The sequence below is a fragment of the Mustelus asterias genome, chromosome 28, assembly GCF_964213995.1.
Source record: "Mustelus asterias chromosome 28, sMusAst1.hap1.1, whole genome shotgun sequence".
NCBI classification, from domain to species: Eukaryota; Metazoa; Chordata; class Chondrichthyes; order Carcharhiniformes; family Triakidae; genus Mustelus; species Mustelus asterias.
This window is the reverse complement of record NC_135828.1, coordinates 19,942,919-19,960,970: the sequence shown is the minus strand read 5'-3', so window position 1 is coordinate 19,960,970 and position 18,052 is coordinate 19,942,919. Positions and strand designations below refer to the sequence as shown.

Below are 18,052 nucleotides of genomic sequence, written 5' to 3'. Positions count from 1 at the left end.
CAAGCTGGATTACTCACCACAATGGAGCCGGGTAAGTCTAAAGGCATCGCAGGGTCCCCCGCCGCCTTAACGAACTCTGGTCCCAAATATCGCTGCCAAAGAGAAGAGGAAACACATCAGCGAATCGTACACCTCAGAAAGGGATGGTTTGGCCCATCACCCCTTTGTTGGCTCTTTTCCAGAACTATCCAGCCGGTCCACCACCCTTTGCCCACAGCCCCTCAAATGTTGTCTTGTCAAATGTGTAACCAATCTCCGCTTTGGAAAGCTGCCACCAAAACCTGCTTCCGCCACCCTCCCAGGCAGCGCGTGAGAGACGTGGCATCAACAATTGGGAGTCAATCGACAGCAACACAAGAAATGGCACTTATATCATCGTATCAACACTGCTCAGCTCCTGACAAACCAAAAACAAACAAAGTGCAGCTTCATAGAACCTTGGTTAGGCCGCACTTGGAATATAGTGTTCAATTCTGGTCGCCACACTACCGGAAGGATGTGGAGGCTTTGGAGAGGGTACAGAAAAGACTTACCAGGATGTTGCCTGGTATGGAGGGCATTAGCTATGAGGAGAGGTTGGAGAAACTTGGTTTGTTCTCACTGGAACGACAGAGGTCGAGGGGCGACCTGATAGAAGTCTACAAGATTATGAGGGGCATGGACAGAGTGGATAGTCAGAAGCTTTTTCCCAAGGTGGAAGAGTCAATTACTATTGGGCTTAAAGTGTGAGGGGCAAGGTTTAAAGGAGATGTACGAGGCAAGTTTTTTTACACAGAATGTGGTGGGTGCCTGGAACTCACTGCCAGGGGAGGAAGTGGAAGCAGATACGATAGGGACATTTAAGGGGCGTCCGGACAAATACATGAATAGGGTGGGAATAGAGGGATACGGTCCCTGGCAGGTTTGAGTTCAGACGGGCAGCATGGTCGGTGCAGGCTTGGAGGGCCAAAGGGCCTGTTCCTGTGCTGTAATTTTCTTTGTTCTTTGTAAACCAATCACTGCTTTAGGGTTTCAGACATTCGCGATAAATGCACTTGTTTTTTAACTTGACGTGGGCACTGATACAGGGGGCTGGATTTGGTCAGAGCAGTGGAAGCCTTGATAACAGGCCGGAGTACCGGGAGCAACACCAAAGTGTCCCGTCTGAGCCAGTACCTGGTGGATTCTCTGAGAGTCTAGCAGCTAATGAGGTGCCCTCATCTCTCCCATCCCTTTGAGGGACAAGAGCCCGCCTCCCGGAGCTGCCGCCCAATCAGAGGACTGGCGGCTCTTCAGTCTCAGCACCGCCACCAGGCATGGTGGCCACCACTGGTACTGCACCTAGTGACTGACGCTATTTTAACAGCAAGGTCAGTGAGTTGGGAGTCAACAGGGGCAGTCAGGCAAGCCCCTGCGTGGATTTGGGGGTGGGTGGGGGTGGAGTGATGATTGGTTAGCGCAGGGCAGCCTCTGTCGCCATAGACCACCTCATTGGGTCAAAGATCACCCGATTAGTCTCGCCATCCCGTGCCCGTAGGGTGGCTGCCACGGTTCACCACGCGGTCTCCTCATGTAGTGGGTGACCCACCGACTGCTGGCAGAGGGGGGGAGCCCTCAGTTTGGACACCTATATGGCACGATTGGCATTTGCAAGGGAGAGCTTTCCTCCACCTTCCCCACTGCTGGCAAAGCACCGCGGGCGGCAGGCGGACGATGCCCTGCTCTCCTTCAAATTGTTTGGACGCCACCTCCCAGCCTGCCCATGCAGGCCCCATAAAATTCAGCCTGGTGAATCGGGCACCCATCCCCCAGTCGTCTGCAGTCTTGTCCTCAGACGGCCACCGCATGTTGTGTTAGGAGCTCATTCGCAACCGGTGGCGGTGTTAGGGTCCACAGATTGGGGGCCTGTCACATGCCAAGATACATCCAAAATCCCCCCCCTGGCTCCCACGTCTTCTTGGGTGGTTCCTGCCCCCCCTGCCTCTTTTGCCAGGATGTTGCCTGGTCTGGAGGGCATTCGCTATGAGGAGAGGTTGGATAAACTCGGTTTGTTCTCACTGGAACAACGGAGGTTGAGGGGTGACCTGATAAGATGATGAGTGGCATGGACAGAGTGGATAGTCAGATGCTCTTTCCTCGGGCACAAAAGCCAAGTACTGGGGGGCATAGGTTTAAGGAGCGTGGGGAAAAGTTTAGAGGAGATGTGTGAGGCAAGTTTTTTACACAGAGGGTGGTGAATGTCTGGAACGCGCTGCCCGGGGAGGTGGTGGGAGCAGGTACGATAGCGGCATTTAAGGGGCAACTAGACGAATACATGAATAGGATGGGAATGGAAGGATACGGACTCGGTTTTACGGTTTTAGTTTAGGCAGGCATCATGATCGGCGCAGGCTTGGAGGGCCGAAGGGCCTGTTCCTGTGCTGTACTGTTCTTTGTTCTTTGATCTGTTTCTGAGGGGGGGGGTAGAATGCTTGGGACCAGAAGACCCATCAGTGAGCGCAGCTCACCCAGAAGGTAAGAAACTGTTCGGATCAATATTCTTATTCCCTGTTTTACTGTTTATTTCCCTTCTGGACTGCACCATTCCAATTAAAGTTTAAAGTTTATTTATCAGTGTCACGAGTAGGCTTACATTGACACTGCAATGAAGTTACTGTAAAAATCCCCTAGTCGCCACACTCCGGCGCCTGTTCGGGTACACTGAAGGAGAATTTAGCACCCAACCAGCATGTCTTTCGGACTGTGGGAGGAAACCGGAGCACCCGGAGGAAACCCACGCAGACACGGGGAGAATGTGCAGACTGATTTTGGTTAACGATGTACTGGTTCCTGGCACCCGGCCTTCGCCAGAGGCTAGGTCCAGTTTGGAGGAAGAGGGCGAACCGGCTCTCCGGTGTTCACAACGGAAGAGGCAGGCGCCTAGCAGATACACCTCACCCTCGGTGCCATTGTATTAAGTCTACAGAGGCAGAAGTCCCTTCACCAAAATCCCTTTATTTACAAACTCTAACAGCAGTACACAGAGTGCTCGCAGTCAGCAGTCTATCTTCGGGAATGCCAGAGGAACTGACACTCCTGGTTAGGTACAAGGCAAAGACACCCCGATTGGTCCATCAATTGGATCCTTCATCAGGGAGTTCGTACTCCAATAGGCCAACCTCAATGGCCAGATTGAAGTCATTGCAGGCTAAATACGTGGGATTATGGGGATAGGGCCTGAGTGGGATTGTGGTCAGTGCAGGCTCAATGAGTTGAATGGCCTCCTTCTGCACTGTAGGGATTCTATGAAGAACCGACAAGAACACAAGTTTTCATTGATTTGCAAAAGAAGCAAATGTGAAATGAGAAAGCATGTTCTCACACGGCGAGTGGTTGGAGTCTGGAATGCGCTGCCTGGAAGTGTGGTGGTGGCAGGTTCAATCGAGGCATCCAAGAGGACATTGGGTGATTATTTGAATAGAAACAATGTGCAGGGGTGCAGGGAAAAGGCAGGGGAATGTCACTAAGTCATGATGCCCATTTGGAGAGCTGGTGCAGGCATGATGGGCCAAATGGCCTCCCTCTGCGCTGTAGGAATTCTGTGATTCTGTGATTTTAGGCTGGATAATTACAGTGAAGCTAACACTGTGGGCCTGGTTGAAGTTGAGGTTGCACTAATCACCGGTTAGCTCCCTCACTCGGATCCTCCACAGTGTCATGGGGTGTTTAGTTTGATTGGGGGAAGATTGGCAGGGTCACAGAGCAAGGTCGGGGGAGAGTAGGACTAGATGAGTTGCTTCGGCAGAGAGCTAGCATACACAAAATGGGCTGAACGGCCTCATTCTGTGCTGTAGCTATTCTGTGATCCGAGATGGAAATCTCCTGATGCTGCTCCCTTGAGCACTCGTGGGAATGTGACTTTCCGGATTATCGGACATACAATCTGCTGTGCTGCAGATGAAGAAGTGCTCCCTCTGTAGAGGCCTAGTCAGGAAGCCATGACTCTTTAGATCCTGAGAACCATGCGCAAAGCATTGTGGGTAAAAGAATGAGTTCTGGTCACCCTATTATCTAGAACATAGAACATAGAAAGCCACAGCACAAACAGGCCCTTCGGCCCACAAGTTGCGCCGATCATATCCCTACCTCTAGGCCTATCTATAGCCCTCAATCCCATTAAATCCCATGTACTCATCCAGAAGTCTCTTAAAAGACCCCAACGAGTTTGCCTCCACCACCACCGATGTCAGCCGAATCCACTCACCCACCACCCTCTGAGTGAAAAACTTACCCCTGACATCACCTCTGTACCTACCCCCCAGCACCTTAAACCTGTGTCCTCTCGTAGCAACCATTTCAGCCCTTGGAAATAGCCTCTGAGAGTCTACCCTATCCAGACCTCTCAACATCTTGTAAACCTCTATCAGGTCACCTCTCATCCTGCGTCTCTCCAGGGAGAAAAGACCAAGCTCCCTCAACCTATCCTCATAAGGCATGCCCCCCAATCCAGGCAACATCCTTGTAAATCTCCTCTGCACCCTTTCAATGGCTTCAACATCTTTCCTGTAATGAGGTGACCAGAACTGCGCGCAGTACTCCAAGTGGGGTCTAACCAGGGTCCTATAAAGCTGCAGCATTATCTCCCGACTCCTAAACTCAATCCCTCGATTAATGAAGGCCAGTACGCCGTACGCCTTCTTGACCGCATCCTCCACCTGCGAGGCCGATTTAAGAGTCCTATGGACCCGGACCCCAAGGTCCTTCTGATCCTCTACACTGCTAAGAATGGTACCCTTCATATTATACTGCAGCTTCATCCCATTGGATCTGCCAAAATGGATCACCACACACTTATCCGGGTTGAAGTCCATCTGCCACTTCTCCGCCCAGTCTTGCATTCTATCTATGTCTCGCTGCAACTTCTGACATCCCTCCAAACTATCCACAACACCACCTACCTTGGTGTCGTCAGCAAACTTACCAACCCATCCCTCCACTTCCTCATCCAGGTCATTTATGAAAATGACAAACAGCAAGGGTCCCAGAACAGATCCCTGGGGCACTCCACTGGTCACTGACCTCCATGCAGAGAAAGACCCCTCCACAGCCACTCTCTGCCTTCTGCAGGCAAGCCAGTTCTGGATCCACAAGGCAACAGCCCCTTGGATCCCATGCCCTCTCACTTTCTCAAGAAGTCTTGCATGGGGGACCTTATCGAACGCCTTGCTGAAGTCCATATAGACCACATCCACCGCTCTTCCTTCGTCAATGTGTTTGGTCACATTTTCAAAGAACTCAACCAGGCTCGTAAGGCACGACCTGCCCTTGACAAAGCCGTGCTGACTACTTTTGATCATACTAAACTTCTCTAGATGATCATAAATCCTGTCTCTCAGGATCCTCTCCATCAACTTACCAACCACTGAGGTTAGACTCACCGGTCGGTAATTTCCCGGGCTGTCCCTGTTCCCTTTCTTGAATATAGGGACCACATCTGCAATCCTCCAATCCTCCGGAACCTCTCCCGTCTCCATCGACGATGCAAAGATCATCGCCAAAGGCTCCGCAATCTCCTCCCTCGCCTCCCACAGTAACCTGGGGTACATCCCATCCGGTCCCGGCGACTTACCAACCTTGATGCCATTCAATAGTTCCAACACATCCTCTTTCTTTATGTCCACATGCTCGATCCTTTCTGTCCACCGCAAACCAGCAGTACAACCACCCAGATCCCTTTCCACCGTGAATACCGAGGTGAAGTATTCATTAAGCAGCTCCGCCATTTCTAACGGTTCCGCACAAACTTTTCCCCCTTCACCTTTTAAGGGTCCTATGCCTTCACATCTCATCCTTTTACTCTTGACATATTTGTAGAAAGCCTTGGGATTCTCCTTAATCTTACCCGCCAAGGCCTTCTCATGACCCCTTCTCGCTCTCCGAATTTCCTTCTTAAGCTCCTTCCTACATCCCGTATACTCCTCTAAATCCCTAACACCTCCTAGCTCTCTGAACCTTCTGTACGCCTCTCTTTTCTTATTCACCAGGTTCATCACAACCTTCGTGCACCACGGTTCCCGTACCCTACCAACACCCCCCTGTCTCATCGGAACGTTGTCATGCAGAGCTCCAGACAAACATTCCTTGAAAATCCTCCACTTTCCTTCGGTACTTTTCCCCAAGAATGCCTCCTTCCAATTTACCCGTCTAATTTCCTCCCTGATGACACTGTATTTCCCTTTACTCCAGAGAAACACTTTCCTAGCCTGCCTGATCCTATCTCTTTCCAATGCTATCGTGAAGGAGATAGAATTATGATCGCTATCCCCAAGATGCTCACCCACCGAGAGATCCTCCACCTGTCCAGGTTCATTAGCCAGCACCAGATCAAGTACAGCCTCTCCTCTAGTAGGCTTATCCACATACTGTGTCAGGAAACTCTCCTGGACACACCTAACAAACTCCACTCCATCCAAACCCCTAGCCCTAGGGATATTCCAATCTATGTTTGGGAAATTAAAATCTCCCATCACGACAACTCTGTTATTCCTACATCTCTCCAGGATCTGTTTCCCCATCTGCTCCTCAACATCTCTGTTACTATTGGGCGGCCTATAGAAAACACCCAGCAACGTTACCGACCCCTTCCTGTTCCTAACCTCCACCCACAGAGACTCCGTAGTCAATCCCTCCACGGCGTCCACCTTCTCTACAGCCGTGACACTATCCCTGATCAACAGTGCCACTCCCCCCCCCTCTCTTGCCTCCCTCCCTGTCCTTCCTGAAACATCTAAAACCCGGCACCTGAAGCACCCAGTCCTGTCCCTGAGACATCCAAGTCTCCGTAATGGCCACCACATCACAATTCGAAGCAGCAATCCACGCTCTAAGCTCATCCACTTTATTCACTACACTCCACTCCTGGCATTAAAATAGACACATCTCAGACCTTCAGCCTGAGCACTTCCCTTCTCCATCACTCGTCTAACCTCCCTCTTACCCTGTTTACATTCCTTATCTATTTGCGAGCTAACCTCCTCGCTCTCAGTCCCCTCATTTCGATTCCCTCCCCCCAACCTTTCTAGTTTAAAGTCTCTCCAGTAGCCTTAGCCAACCTTCCCGCCAGAATATTGGTCCCCCTGGGATTCAAGTGCCACCCGTCTTTTTTAAACAGGTCACACCTGCCCCTAAAGAGGTCCCAATGATCCAAGTACCCAAATCCTTGTCCCTTGCTCCAGTCCCTCAGCCACGCATTCATTCTCCACCGATTCCTGTTCTCACTCTCCCGCGGCACAGGCAGCAATCCCGAGATTACTACCTTTGCATTCCTCTTTCTCAGCTGTCTACCTAACTCCCTATATTCTCTTTTCAAGACCCCTTCCCTCTTCCTACCTATGTCAGCAGTACCTATATGCATCACGACCTTCGGCTCCTCTCCCTCCCCCTTCAGGATTTCTGGGACTCGACCAGAGACATCCCGGACCCCTGCACCAGGGAGGCAAACCACCATCCGAGAGTCCCATCTGTGTCCGCAAAAACGCCTATCTGACCCCCTCACCGTAGAGTCCCCAATTAGCACTACCCTCCTTTCCTTACCCTTTTGCACTACTGGGCCAGGCTCAGCTCCAGAGACACTGCCACCGCTGCTTCCCCCAGGTGGGCTGTCCACCCCAGTGGTACTCAGACAGGAGTACTTATTATTAAGGGGCACATCCACCGGGGTGCTCACCATCAACCGAGCTTTCTCCTTCCTCACTGTTACCCAGTTACCCTCCTCCCGTGGTCCCGGTGTGACCACCTGCCGATAGCTCCTGTCAATGACCTCCTCACTATCCCTAACCCGGCGAAGGTCCTCGAGCTGCAATTCCAGTTCCCTAACATGGTCCCTTAGGAACCGCAGCTCAACACACCCAGCACAGATATGGTCGTCCGGGAGGCTAGGAGCCTCCAGGACCTCCCACATCCTACATTGGGAACAACATACTGGCCTCACACTCATATTTGCCCCTTTAAACACACAGGGAAAAAAAAAAGTGAATGAAAATTTTAAACTTACCTTTCCTCCTCCTGTTTTCTCCAAAGCCCTGCTCTCACTGGGTCTTTTTTTTTAGGTTAGAGGAGGAGGGAGGGTGGGATACTCTACAAGTGTAGAGTATCGGGATTCCACTCTGTTCCAATTTATTGGGGAAAAAAAAAAATCTCTCTCTCCCAGACCTCCCTGCGCGACCACTTCCGGGTTTAGATATTTTTTAAGAAAAAACCCGCGAAAAAGTAAGTTAAAAAATAACAGCGCTTACCCGCAGCACTCCTCTCGCGAATCTCTCCCTCTCTGCTGCACTTCCAAGAAGCAATATCTAAAGGATATTATTAAACTAGAAAGAGTGCAGAAAGATTTCCTAGGATGCTACCGGGACTTGATGATTTGAGTTATAAAGAGAGACTGGATAGACTGGGATTTTTTCCCCTGGAGCGTAGGAGGCTTAGCGGTGAGCTTATGGAGGTCGATAAAATATTGAGGGGCATAGATGAGGTAGATAGTCAACATCTTTTCCCAAAGGTTGGGGAAGTCTAAAACTAGAGGGCATAGGTTTAAGGTGAGAGGGGAGAGATACAAAAGGGTCCAGAGGGGCAATTCTTTCACTCAGATGGTGGTGAGCGTCTGGAACAAGCTGCCAGAGGTACAAAGAACAGTACAGTACAGCACAGGAACAGGCCCTTCGGCCCTACCTCTAGTAATAAAGGTAGGTACAATTTTGTCTTTTAAAAAGCATTTAGACAGTCATATGGGTAAAATGGGGATAGAGGGATATGGGCCAAACGTGGGTAATTAGGACTAGCTTAGTGTTTTAAAAAAAAGGCGGCATGGACAAGTTGGGCTGAAGGGCCCGTTTCCATGCTGTAAACCTCTATGACTCTGACTCTAAACAATTTAAATCCTACACCACTACAATAGTTGGCCGTTATTCCCTTATATTGTAGAGGCCAAGATGGGATCTTACCTTTCCCTTCTGGGCCAATGAACAGGCAACAGAGACAGCTCTCTGAGGAGAAATATTTGCCTTATCGGGAAATGCAGCTTCTAGATATGAACTTCCGCTGAACAAATAGGCACGTTCGCTCTCTTGCTGAATTCCACTGGAGTTGGTACTTAATGTACTTATCGACCTTAGTGAGGAAACACGAGGAGAGAAAAACACAATTATTCCAAACTCATTGGACAACAACTTGGGTTTATGCAGAGTCCTTGACATGGGCTTCATGAGGAGGTAATAGGCCCAGACTAACGTGTTGATAACAACTGCCTGGAACGTAGTGACTCATATTATTGAAGCTGTGTCTGCTGGCATGGGGCTTGGTCATCAGAGAGCACAGATTTTTAAGGGTTAAAACGTCAGAATAAAACTTAACCAATCTGGCAGCATCTGTGGAGAGAGAACGCCAGTTAACATTTTGTAGTTTTCTCATTTGCTCATGGGATAGGGGTGTCGCTGGCCGGGCCAGAATGTGTTGCCCATCCCTGAGGGCATTTAAGAGTCAACCACACATTGCTGTGGCTCTGGCGGCGGCACGATGGCACAGTGGTTAGCACTGCTGCCTCACAGCGCCAGGGACCCGGGTTCAATTCCAGCCTCGGGTCACCGTCTGCGTGGAGTTTGCACATTCTCACTGTGTCTGCGTGGGTTTCCTCCGGGTGCCCCGGTTTCCTCCCGCAGTCCAAAGATGTGCGGGTTAGGTGCATTGGCCGTGCTAAATTGTCCCTTAGTGTCAGGGGATTAGCAAGGGTAAATACATTGGGTTACAGGGATAGGACCTGGGTGGGATTGTGGTCGGTGCAGACGCGATGGGCCGAATGGGCTCCTTCTGCACAATGATTCGATTCTGCGATATTAAGATATTGAATTTTGATGATCGGCCATGATCAAAATGAACGGTGGCACAGCTCGAAGGGCCGAATGGCCTACTCCTGCTGCTAGTTTCTACGTTTCTATATCTCCGCCGGGACTCAATTTTCCGTTTCTTTAACAAGCACAGGCGTGGAATCGTTCTCTGAAATTTCTATCGTTATATTGGCAGCATCTTCACACAGGGAGAGAAGAGTTTTTAATTTGAACACAAGGGATTTGTTCAGACTAGCCTCAGAAAAGGTTACTACATTAATGATCTTAAAAAATACAATTTTTTGGTTGCTTTTTTTACCTCTTATCACAATTATTTGAATCACATTTAATCTGGTCATTGGACCATAACTGTAATAGATTGGTGCTGGGTGTCTGCTGCTCCCAGTATTATATTGGGGTTACAGCAATTCTTATTATTTTCGTAACACAGCCTCAGCTCCTTAAGAATTTTCCTCATTCCTTTTCCTTGTTGAATATCGACATAATGTGTCGAGACAAAGACTTCTCACTCTCCCCACTATCCTAGGACAGGCAAAGCCTATGGGGGAGGTGGAGGCACTGTGGTATTCTCACTGGGCTATTAATTCAGAGACCGGGGGGGTGGGGTAATGATTCGGGAAGCTGCGTTTGAATCCCCCAGATAGTCGAAATTTGAATCCAATAAAGGGAGGAATTAAAAATCTAATGATGACCGTGAAGCTATTGTAAAAAGCCAAACGCAGAAAATCCTGGAAAATCTCCGCTGGTCTGACAGTGTCTGTGGAGAGAGAGTGTTTCAAGTCTGGATGACCCTTAGGACAGACTCGAAATGTTGGCTCTATTCCCTCCCCACAGATGCTGTCAGACCTGTTGAGATTTTCCAGCATTTTCTGTTTTTGTTTCAGATTCCAGCATCTGCAGTATTTTGCCTTTATCTTAGCTGTTCAAAGCCCATCTGGTTCACTAATGTCCTCAGAAAAGGAAATGGTCTGACCTTTATATGATACCCACAAACAATGGAGTAAAAAATCATTGTACCAATAAGACAAGTGGAGTGACATCAAACTATGCACGGATTTCACTCATGGGACATGATTTAATTTGATGTGATTTATTATTGTCACATGTATTAGCAAATAATAGCAAGTATTGTTTCTTGCGTGCTATAGACAAAGCATACCGTTCATAGAGAAGGAAAGGAGAGAGTGCAGAATGTAGTGTTACAGTCATAGCTAGGGTGCAGAGAAAGATCAACTTAGTGCGAGGTAGGTCCATTCAAAAGTTTGATGGCAGCAGGGAAGAAGCTGTTCTTGAGTCGGTTTGGTATGTGACCTCAGACTTTTACATCTTTTTCCCGGTGGAAGAAGGTGGAAGAGAGAATGTCCGGGGTGCGTGGGGTCCTTAATTATGCTGGCTGCTTTTCCGAGACATCGGGAAGTGTCGACATGAGCGTCACTGGCTGGGCCAGCATTTATTGCCCATCTCTAGTCGCCCTTGGAGGGCAGTTGAGAGTCAACCACATTGCTGTGGCTCTGGAGTCACATGTAGGTCAGACCGGGTTGGGACAGCAGATTTTCTTCCCTAAAGGACATTAGTGAACCAGATGAGTTTTTCTGACAATCGACAATGGTTTCATGGTCATCCGTAGATTCTTAATTCCAGATTTTTTTTTAACTGAATTCAAATTTCACCATCTGCCGTGGCGGGATTCGAACACGGGTCCCCAGAACATTGGCTGAGTTTCTGGATTAATAGCCTAGTGATAATACCACTCGGACACCGCCTTCCCCTTGTAAACATGTTTCTGTATACAAATTCATAACAACAATCTTTGTCACAATTACCTTTGAATCATCACCTTTTGACAAAGTGAAGACATAAAAGCAAGCAGCGTTGACATGTTGGCATTGTACGGTTAGTTACTAAGTACAATCCAATTAATTGGAGTGCATATCCTGCTAATTCATGCATTGACTCCTTTGCAAGGTATGTATTCCAATGTGAGATTATGAATTCACGTTGCAAATGAAGACACGCTTCTTTAACTCTTTCCCCTACATTCCAAAGCACTTTACAGCAAATGAAATACTCCATTGAAATTAGGATGGCATGGTGGCCCAGTGGTTAGCACTGCTGCCTCACAGCACCAGGGACCCGGGTTCGATTCCCAACTCGGGTTACTGTCTATGTGGAGTTTGTACGTTCTTCCCGTTTCTTCGTGGGTTTCCTCCGGGTGCTCCAGTTTCCTCCCACACTCCAAAGATGTGCGGGCGAGGTGAACTGGCCATGATAAATTGCCCCTTAGTGTCAGGGGGACTAGCTAGGAGTAAATTCATGAGGCTACGGGGACAGGGGCTGGGTGGGATTGTGGTCAGTCTAGACTCGATGGGCCGAATAGCCTCCTCCCGCACTGTAGGGATTCTATGAAAGATATGCTGAAACTTGCTGTCATTCAGGGCAGTGGGATCATACAGTCCCGTCGACAGTGCACACCTGCCTCAGGTTTTCCAGCAGGGAGGGGCACATTCAACAGGAAGTCCCATTGACAATGGTGGGACCTTAGATCCTGCCGGCAGTGATCGGCGCACCGCAAAACACGCCGCGGAGAAAGAGAAAAACCCTGCCACAGTTGGAAACATGACAATCTACGCACAGCAAGATCCCACAAACAGCAATATGATAACAATCAAATAGTCTGTTTGTCGCAGTGTTGCATGAGGGATAAATACCGTCTGGAACACAGGGTTCAATTCCGGCCTCAGGTGACTGTCCGCGTGGAGTCTGCACATTCTCCCCGTGTCTGCGTGGGTTTCCTCCAGTTTCCTCCCACACTCCAGGTTGGGCTGATTGGTAAATTGCCCATTAGTGTCAGGGGGGTTAGTGGGGTGGATGCATGGGATTGCAGGGATAGGTTGTGGGTGGGATTGTTGTCAGTGCAGGTCCGATGGGCCGAATGGCCTCCTTCTGTAGGGATTCAATGATTCTTCCAAATGGTGGCCTTGAGTTGTTTTTAAACAAACACCTGAAAGGGTGGACAGAACCTCAATCTGATGTTTCATCTGAAAGGCAGCACCTCTGACAGTGCAGCACTCCCTCAGCACTGTACTGGGAGTACCAGCCTAGCCTAGGTGCTCATGTCTCTGAGGTGGGGCTTGAACGCACATCCCTCTGAATCAGTGCGGCCAAGAGTCACAGCTCCCACCGAAAATACAATATGCGGGGCTTACCCAATGCATCAATATCGTTTCACCCAATCAATTTCAATTAATTTTGGAGATTAGGCACATGGAAATTGTTATCCACGTGTAAAATGAAAACTAGATGTGGATTATTAATAATCTGCTTCTGCTCTGAGCAAAACTGCAAGAAACTACAAAAGGTTGTGAATGTAGCCCAATCCATCACGCAAACCAGCCTCCCATCCATTGGCTCTGTCTACACTTCCCGCTGCCCCAGAAAAGCAGCCAGCATAATCAAGGACCCCACGCACCCCAGACATACTCTCTTCCACCTTCTTCTACCTTCTTCTTCAGCCAGAGAATGGTGAGTCTGTGGAACTCTTTGCCGCAGAAGACTGTGGAGGCCAGGTCATTGAGTGTCTTCAAGACAGAGATAGATAGGTTCTATTTAATAAGGGGGTCAGGGGTTATGGGAAAAAGGCAGGAGAAAAATATCAGCCATGATTGGATGGTGGAGCAGACTCAATGGACCGAGTGGCCTAATTCTACTCCTATGTCTTATGATCTTCCATCGGGAAAAGATACAAAAGTCTGAGGTCACAAACCAACCGACTCAAGTGTTTTTCCTGCTGCCATCAGACTTTTGAATGGTCCGACCACATATTAAGCTGATCTTTCTCCACACCCTAGCTATGTCTGGAGCACTGCATTCTGCAACCTCGCCTTTCCTTCTCCCCTATGTACTCTATGAACGGTATGCTTTGTCTGTATAGCGCGCAAGAAACAATACTTTTCACTGTATCCCAATACATGTGACAATAATAAATCAAATCAAATCAATGGGACAGTTTACCCCTGGTATGTTTAGCTCAACACCAGTGAAAATGGTCGAGAGCTTCTGGTTTCTAGGTGACCAGATCACCAACAAACTGTCCTGGTCCCCCCACGCCAATGCTATCGTTAAGAAAGCCCGCCAACGCCTCTACTTTCTCAGGAAACTAAGGAAATTTAGCATGTCCGTTACAACTCTCACCAACTTTTACAGATGCACTATAGAAAGCACTCTTTCTGGATGTACACAGCTTGGTATGGCTCCTGCTCTGTCTGCAAGAAACTACAAAGGGTCGTGAACAAAGCCCAGTCCATCACGCAAACCAGCCTCCCATTCACTGACTCCGTCTACACTTCCCACTGCTGTGGGAAAGCAGCCAGCATAATCAAGGACCCCATGCACCCTGGACATACTGTCTTCCATCAGGAAAAAGATACAAAATTCTGAGGGTCACGTACCAACCGACTCAAGAACAGTTTCTTCCCTGCTGCTGTCAGACTTTTGAAGTCTACCTCGCACTAAGTTGATCTTTCTCTACACCCCAGCCATGACTGTAACACTACCTTCTGTACCCTCTCTTTTCCTTCTCTATGAACAGTATGCTTTGTCTGTATGGTGCGCAAGAAACAATATCTTTCACTGCATGCTAATACATGTGACACTAATGAATCAGAAAAAGAACCTATTAAACTATCGCATAACCCTTTTGGTACATTTATTGTTCAACTTAGTCTTCTGAAATGGATGGTCCGCTTGGACCAGTAGCCGTTGGAAGCCTATACTATTGGTTCATGTACTGGGAATTATTGTGGGCAAACAGTGGTTTGGTATGAGTGTGCAGATCAAGGTCATCTAGTAACCATGGTTGTAGTGGCTTATGTACTCAACTGTCAACACAATTTAACCCATTAAGTTCTAGCCTTGATTTGAATGACAGAATTCCACACCGAGGGAATAGTTTCCAATGTCACGTATCGGTGAGATTTCTAATTCTAGTCACTGATCAATCCAAGGACATTAACTGGACCTTTATATACAACTGTTTAATTATCCTAGGTGTTGTCTGTAGCAATATAAATCAACAGGGAGTTGACTGTGGCTAATAAACATTACTTTAATTGAATAGTTTTGATGGTGTCATAAATACTCAGGGAGAAGCTTGAGGAGTTTGGGACTGTCGCCCAGATTGTACGATTGAGTTACTGCCTTGACTTTATTCCCAGACATTTATTATGGCTACTAGATTTCCTACAGCGTCGTTTGTGGTGATTAGGAAGCTCGGCTGAAATGCGACAGGTAGTGTGACATTAATGGGAACCATCGATTGGAATCATAAGTTTATAACCAAGAGAGACCGTTCATTCCATTAGCCCTGCAGCAGCCAATACTGATACATCTAAATGCAAGACAACAGGCTGGATTTTACATTCTGTTAGGGCGGCACGGTGACACAGCGGTTAGCACTGCTGCCTCACAACGCAGGGTCCCGGGTTCAATTCTGGCCTTGGGCACCGACTGTGTGGAGTTTGCACTTTCTCCCCATGTCTGCGTGGGTTTCCTCCGGGTGCTCCGGTTTCCTCCCACAGTCCAAAGATGTGTGGGTTAGGCGGATTGGCCATGCTAAATTGACCCTAGTGTCAGGGGGATTAGCTAGGGTTACAGAATAGGGCCTGGGTGGGATTGTGATCGATACAGACTCGATGGACCAAATGGCCTCCTTCTGCACTGTAGGAATTCTACGAATTCCCAAATTGGGTGCCACTGCTCCAACCCCACACTGGGGTGCCACCAATAAGCTGACGCCATCACGCCAGTCTTCGATCATATGGAAGGAGTGAGGATGCCAAGATCGACAGCGCACCTGCCATTTTGAAATCATTAAACTTTTTAGCAACCCAAACCTTTGCTTTGATTTATTATTGTCACATGCATTGGGACACAGCGAAAAGTATTGTTTCATGCGTGCTACACAAAGCATACCATTCATAGAGTACATAGGGGAGAAGGAAAGGAGAGAGTGCAGAATGTAGTGTTACAGTCATAGCTAGGGTGTAGAGAAAGATCAACTTAATACGAGGTAGGTCCATTCAAAAGTCTGACAGCAGCAGGGAAGAAGCTGTTCTTGAGTCAGTTGGTACGTGAGCTCAGACTTTTGTATCTTTTTCCCGACAGGAGAAAGTGGAAGAGAGAATGTTCGGGATGCGTGGGGTCCTTGATTATGCTGGCTGATTTTTCGAGGAAGCGGGAAGTGCAACTTTTGCGCACTATTTGGGCACAAAGCCTTAGGGGAGGGGGGCCTTTTCAGCCACGAAAACAAGGTGGCACAAGGGTGACAGGAAAGGGTAACCACCCAGACTATGGTTGATTGCACCGGCAGGTTCTGCTGGGGATGGTGGCAACATCTTTAACACCCCTTTCTTCTTTTAACTTCTTGGGGGCATTGACATACAGAGGGATCAGGGCGTACAGGTCCATGGGTCCCTGAAAACAGCAACACGGGTGGATAAGGTGGTCAAGAAGGCATACAGCATGCTTGCCTTCATCGGCCGGGGCATTGAGCATAAGAGTTAGCAAATTATGCTACAGATGAATAAAACTTCAGTTAGGTCGGATTTGGAATATTGCATGCAGTTCTGGTCGCCACACTTCCAGAAGGACATGGATGTTCTGCAGAGGGTGCAAAAATGGTTTACCAGGATGTTCCTTGGTCTGGAGGGTTTTAGGTATGAAGAGATGTTCGACAAACTTGGATTGTTTTCACTGGAAAGATGGAGGCTGAGGAGCGACCTGATAGAAATCTACAAAATTATGAGAGGCATAGACAGGGTGGATAGCTGGAGGCTTTTTCCCAGGGTGGAAGTGTCGACTACAAGAGGGCGCAGGTTTAAGGTGAAAGGGGGTAAGTTTAGAGGAGATGCGCGGGGAAAGATTTTCATACAGAGGGTGGTGGATACCTGGAACGCGCTGCCAATGGAGGTGGTGGAAGCAGGCACATTAGCAACATTTAAGGCGTATCTCGATAGACACATGAACGCGAGGCGAACAGAGGGATAGAAATCGTGTATCAGCGTCAGCTGGGTGGGCCGAAGGGCCTGTTCCTGTGCTGTATTGCTCTTTGTTCTTTTTTGTGCCTTTGAGGAATCATAAAGATTCTGAGAGCAGCGGGCCTTTACAATTCTAGCGGGATCGTGTCACTATCCCTCTGCTATGTCACGCCCCGGTCTATGGCGTCAACTCTCACACTCCAAAGGTTATATATTTACACCGAGCTGTGATTCGAATCCGACGGTGACAAAAATTCATCGCTATTACTTTTTTTTTCACACGAACTCAAAGTCATGAGAACTGACTATAGAGTGACATCCAAAAACAGGCACAGGAAACTGGGCCGGGTAAGGACTGTAACGTCAGAAGGGAGCAAGGGAAGGGTTTGTCAGCATGGAAATGAAGGGAACCAAGGAATTTGAGGATGGCTGAAGTCAAGGTAAAATATCAGCCATGATCTAACTTAACTGTGGAGCAGGCTCGAGGGGTAAATGGCCTACTCCTGCTATTTCTCATGCTCGAAACCAACTTTATATTACCTTTATATCTGATATTTTTGGACCTGTAATTTAGTAAATGTGTAATTAATAATAGTAACAATATTAGACACGGGGGAGAACGTGCAGACTCCGCACAGACAGCGACCCAAGGCCGGAAATGAACCTGGGTCCCTGGCGCTGTGAGGCAGCTGTGCTAACCACTGTGCCACTGTATTAATCATTAATAATTGATGCACTTTATATCTGCTCAGATTGTTTATTATTCTTGCAAGGGATGTGAGCGTCACTGTTGTGACTATTGTCTAAAATTGCTCACAATAGTCCAAATGGGGTCTGACCAGACCCTTATAAAGCCTCAGCAGTACATCCCTGCTTTTGTATTCTAGTCCTCTCGACATGAATGCTAACATTGCATTTACCTTCCTAACTGCCAACTCAACCTGCAAGTATTGGATGATATTGGAATAGTGTCGGTTAGATGGGCTTTAGATTGGTTTCACAGGTCGGCGCAACATCGAGGGCTGAAGGGCCTGTACTGCACTGTAATGTTCTATGTTCTATGTCTTATGTTTAACCTTAAGAGAATCTGAATTAGGACTCCCAAGTCCCTTTGCGCTTCCAACTTCTGAATTCTCTCCCCGTTTAGAAATTAGTCTATGCCTC

The 18,052-nt window shown here is 48.2% G+C and overlaps 1 protein-coding gene across 1 annotated transcript in view; it reads right to left on the bottom strand.

The window, feature by feature from the left end:
- The window catches only part of ptpn20 (protein tyrosine phosphatase non-receptor type 20), a 322,568-nt gene that overhangs the window by 168,290 nt on the left and 136,226 nt on the right, over nucleotides 1–18,052 (bottom strand). The window contains exons 8-9 of the mRNA XM_078199281.1: nucleotides 8,955–9,120; nucleotides 18–92 (exon numbers count right to left, since the gene is read on the bottom strand). Coding sequence (XP_078055407.1) covers nucleotides 18–92; nucleotides 8,955–9,120 — 241 coding nt within the window. The remainder of the gene's footprint in view (nucleotides 1–17; nucleotides 93–8,954; nucleotides 9,121–18,052) is intronic.